This window comes from Lipotes vexillifer, unplaced genomic scaffold, assembly GCF_000442215.2.
Source record: "Lipotes vexillifer unplaced genomic scaffold, Lipotes_vexillifer_v1.1 scaffold684, whole genome shotgun sequence".
In the NCBI taxonomy this organism is placed as follows: Eukaryota; Metazoa; Chordata; class Mammalia; order Artiodactyla; family Lipotidae; genus Lipotes; species Lipotes vexillifer.
Window position 1 is genome coordinate 1,109,321 of NW_006797362.1, and position 4,087 is coordinate 1,113,407.

The following is a 4,087-nucleotide window of genomic DNA, read 5'->3' on the forward strand; positions in this document are numbered from 1 at the left end:
CATCTTTCCAACATGCATTTGGCAGGAATTTAAAGGCCACCTCTCGTGTAATTTGTGGAACCTTGGAAAAGGGTGCTCTGCCTTTATTTTCACGACGAACGCAACCATGCGGGATTTTGTGCTCAGAATTTGTGCCTCTCTCCTCCTGATTGATATGCTCCCAAGGAAGTTGGGTTTCTTCACCTGTCACCTGGAAGGATGTTAGCAGTTCTCTGTCGTCGGCTGGGGGATATGGAAAGGTCTGTCCACAGCAGCATTTGGTTTCTGCTGTCTTCATAAATTAGTGCCAAAGGGTGGGGTGGGTTGCAGTGTGTAAGGAAATGAAGGCATTTTGCTAATGAGCGAAATGTTTCTAGCTTTAAGGGTAGATGGATCTCAGAGCTTGGGAAGAGGTGGTGGAAAATGCTGGATGCATTCTGAAATACTCCTTTGGCATAAGTAATAAAGTAGAGGGAAATATAGAAGCGTGCTAATGGGTAGAATGGCTCCGGGAAAACCCTTTTTATTTTCTCTCTATTGTATTTGCTCTTGCCAACTCTGTTAAGCCTTTGTAAAGAAACAAAAAAACAAGCTTGGATTTTGAAACACAGGAGAGGTTAAAAAGTGAGTGTTGTGACATATTCAGTAACATAATTTTTCAACTTTTAGTCTGGTTAAAAAACTGTACGTTGCTCTAGTTATCGAACTCTGTTGGTTATGCCTTGAACTTCTGGTCAGCACAGTGGTTCATGATATTCTACATTATTAGAGGTCATTGGAGTCTGTACGTGGTCTTTACTTGGGCTAGGAGCCTTGATATCCTGGAACGAGATCCCTCACCCCCCTTCATAGTGATATGAAACAGTTCAATTAATCTGAAATGTTAATAGTCTTTTAAAATATATATAGTTTAAAAGATGGATATTATTAAATGCTTTCACTTCCTTCCTTTTCAAGCCTGCTTTACTAAAAAGATGGGCTGTGAACTGTGAGTCACAATCCATTAGTGAGTCTTTTATTTGCATGTGTTGGGTTTTGGCAATTGCATGTTTATTTTTGGATGTATTTATCAAATGCTAATTCCAATTGTCCTTTTCTCTTTTAGAGAAAGCATGGGATTATGGCAATCACGGAGTCCCAGAGATACAAGTTCCATTCAGTTTTTTTCTGAAAGAAAGCCGTCTATCAAAGTGAAGCAGAGGAACTCTTGTGGATTATAATGTTTTGAAGGTCTGGATTTTCAGAGGTTTGAAAATAAGGCATTGTTTAACCTTTTAATTGAAAAAGATTAAGAGCTCATGCAACTGATGTATTTTCTGGAAGCCATTCTCCAAAAGGGAAGTGCACATTTAAAACTTAGGTATGATGGTCCTTTCTGCAGGGGTTTAAGTCTGATTGCTTTTACATCATGACCAGCTTGAAACGGTCTCAGACAGAAAGGCCGGTTGCCACTGAAAGGGCGTCTGTTGTGGGCACAGATGGCACCCCCAAAGTCCACACGGACGACTTCTACATGCGACGCTTCAGGTCCCAAAACGGCAGCTTAGGGTCATCAGTCATGGCTCCTGTAGGCCCCCCCCGAAGTGAAGGTTCTCATCATATAACCTCGACCCCTGGAGTCCCAAAGATGGGGGTTCGGGCAAGGATTGCGGATTGGCCCCCAAGAAAGGAAAATGTAAAAGAATCTAGCCGTTCAAGCCAGGAAATAGAAACCTCAAGTTGCCTTGAGAGCATGTCCTCCAAAAGCAGTCCTGTGAGTCAGGGAAGTTCTGTAAGCCTCAATTCCAGTGACTCAGCCATGTTAAAAAGCATACAGAACACGCTGAAAAACAAGACGAGGCCATCGGAGAGCATGGACTCCAGATTTCTCATGCCTGAAGCCTACCCCAGCTCCCCCAGGAAAGCTCTGCGCCGGATACGGCAGCGCAGCAACAGCGACATCACCATAAGTGAACTTGACGTGGATAGCTTTGATGAATGTATCTCGCCCACCTACAAGACGGGGCCGTCACTGCACAGGGAATACGGTAGCACATCTTCAATCGATAAGCAGGGAACATCCGGAGACAGCTTCTTTGACTTGTTAAAGGGCTACAAAGACGACAAGTCTGATCGAGGTCCCACTCCGACCAAGCTCAGTGACTTTCTCATCGCCGGTGGGGGCAAGGGCTCTGGTTTCTCCTTGGATGTCATAGATGGGCCCATCTCACAGAGAGAGAACCTCAGGCTCTTTAAGGAAAGGGAAAAACCACTCAAGCGGCGTTCCAAGTCTGAAACCGGAGACTCGTCCATTTTTCGTAAATTACGCAATACCAAAGGTGAAGAACTTGGGAAATCGTCGGATCTTGAAGATAATCGATCGGAAGACTCCATCAGGCCCTGGACATGCCCAAAGTGCTTTGCCCACTACGACGTCCAGAGTATATTATTTGACTTGAACGAGGCGGTTATGAACAGGCACAGTGTAATTAAGAGGAGAAACACCACCACGGGGGCTTCGGCAGCTGCGGTGGCATCCTTGGTCTCGGGGCCTTTGTCCCACTCGGCCAGTTTTAGCTCCCCGATGGGCAGCACAGAGGACCTGAACTCCAAAGGAAGCCTCAGCATGGACCAGGGAGACGATAAAAGCAATGAACTTGTAATGAGCTGTCCGTATTTTCGGAATGAGATCGGTGGAGAAGGGGAAAGGAAGATCAGCCTGTCCAAATCAAATTCTGGCTCCTTTAGTGGATGTGAAAGTGCCTCCTTTGAGTCTACCCTCAGCTCCCATTGTACAAACGCAGGAGTGGCAGTACTTGAAGTGCCCAAGGAAAACTTGGTGTTGCACCTGGATCGAGTGAAAAGATACATCGTGGAACACGTGGATCTCGGCGCATACTATTACAGGAAGTTTTTCTATCAGAAGGGTGAGTAGAGATCTTTTATTATTTTAATTTTCTTTTGCCATACTTTCTGAAAAAGAGTACTGTCTATTAGGATTTTTAAGCAGTGTGATGTAAGATTTGCATGAATGCCTTCTCCTGATGGTGAAAGAGTTAAATAGTTATTTGCTGCAGTGTATTTCCTTTTGCATTTTTGAGTTAATTCCTCCTTTTAGATACATTAAATATCTTGTATTGACTAGCTTATGAAATATTAATTTTTTTAAAACCTTTGATTTAATGGATGAAATTGTAATCTTTGTATAGAAGACTTGCTGTGTCACCTTTAGGGATAAATGTCATATAAAGTTAAAAATATTATAAATACAGCTTTTTTTTTAAGGGTTACTAAAGCAATCTTAATGCTGTTTTTCATTTATTTAGCACTTTTACAGTTAGTACGGGACCATTTCTTTTCTGCCTCAGTGTTCTCATCAGTAAATGCGAATTATAATACATTCCTATTCATTTCACAGGAATTTTAGTGAGAATTAATTTTGTTATCTGACAAAAGTATCAGAGCCAGAAATCAAACCTAGGTCTTCTAGATTTGAGTATAAAAGTCACTGGAGTGAGGAGTACTGTGAACATGCTGGTGACTTCCTTTTCCGTTTTGTATGGGGGAGATATATACCTATATTGTTGGATTGTACTGTATGTGAACTGTATTTGCACACAGTTTTATCTCATGCTTGTAAGAAAACTCTGTGATTCATTGAAAAGTAGTTTAAATGAACTCTTAAGAGCTTTCTAATAGTGTTTTTGAGCAGCATTATTTATTTTTTATTTTTTTACGGTACGCGGGCCTCTCACTGTTGTGGCCTCCACCGCTGCAGAGCACAGGCTCCGGATGCGCAGGCTCAGCGGCCATGGCTCACGGGCCCAGCCGCTCCGCGGCATGTGGGATCCTCCCGGACCGGGGCACGAACACGTGTCCCCTGCATCAGCAGGCGGACTCGCAACCACTGTGCCATCAGGGAAGCCCGAGCAGCATTATTAATTGAAGAATGAGTTTGTCACGCAAGCACCCAAGCTAGGAAACAGGATGCTTGCCGAGGAAGGACATACACCCGTGGTCCACTAGCTAGCTCAGTAATTTCTGCATTGAGCCCAAGTGAGAGGCCCCTGTATGCAAGCTACTAGAGCAGTTTCTGTTTTCCCACCTACTGTGGGGGGGTTTTGAGTCC

General features: G+C 43.7%; 1 protein-coding gene across 1 annotated transcript in view; it reads left to right on the forward strand.

Moving 5' to 3' along the window:
- Window positions 1-1,084: 1,084 nt before the first annotated feature.
- The window catches only part of SIPA1L1 (signal induced proliferation associated 1 like 1), a 27,940-nt gene continuing 24,937 nt past the window's right edge, over window positions 1,085-4,087 (forward strand). Inside the window, exon 1 of the mRNA XM_007469299.1 lies at window positions 1,085-2,885. Coding sequence (XP_007469361.1) covers window positions 1,388-2,885 — 1,498 coding nt within the window. The 5' untranslated portion in view covers window positions 1,085-1,387. The remainder of the gene's footprint in view (window positions 2,886-4,087) is intronic.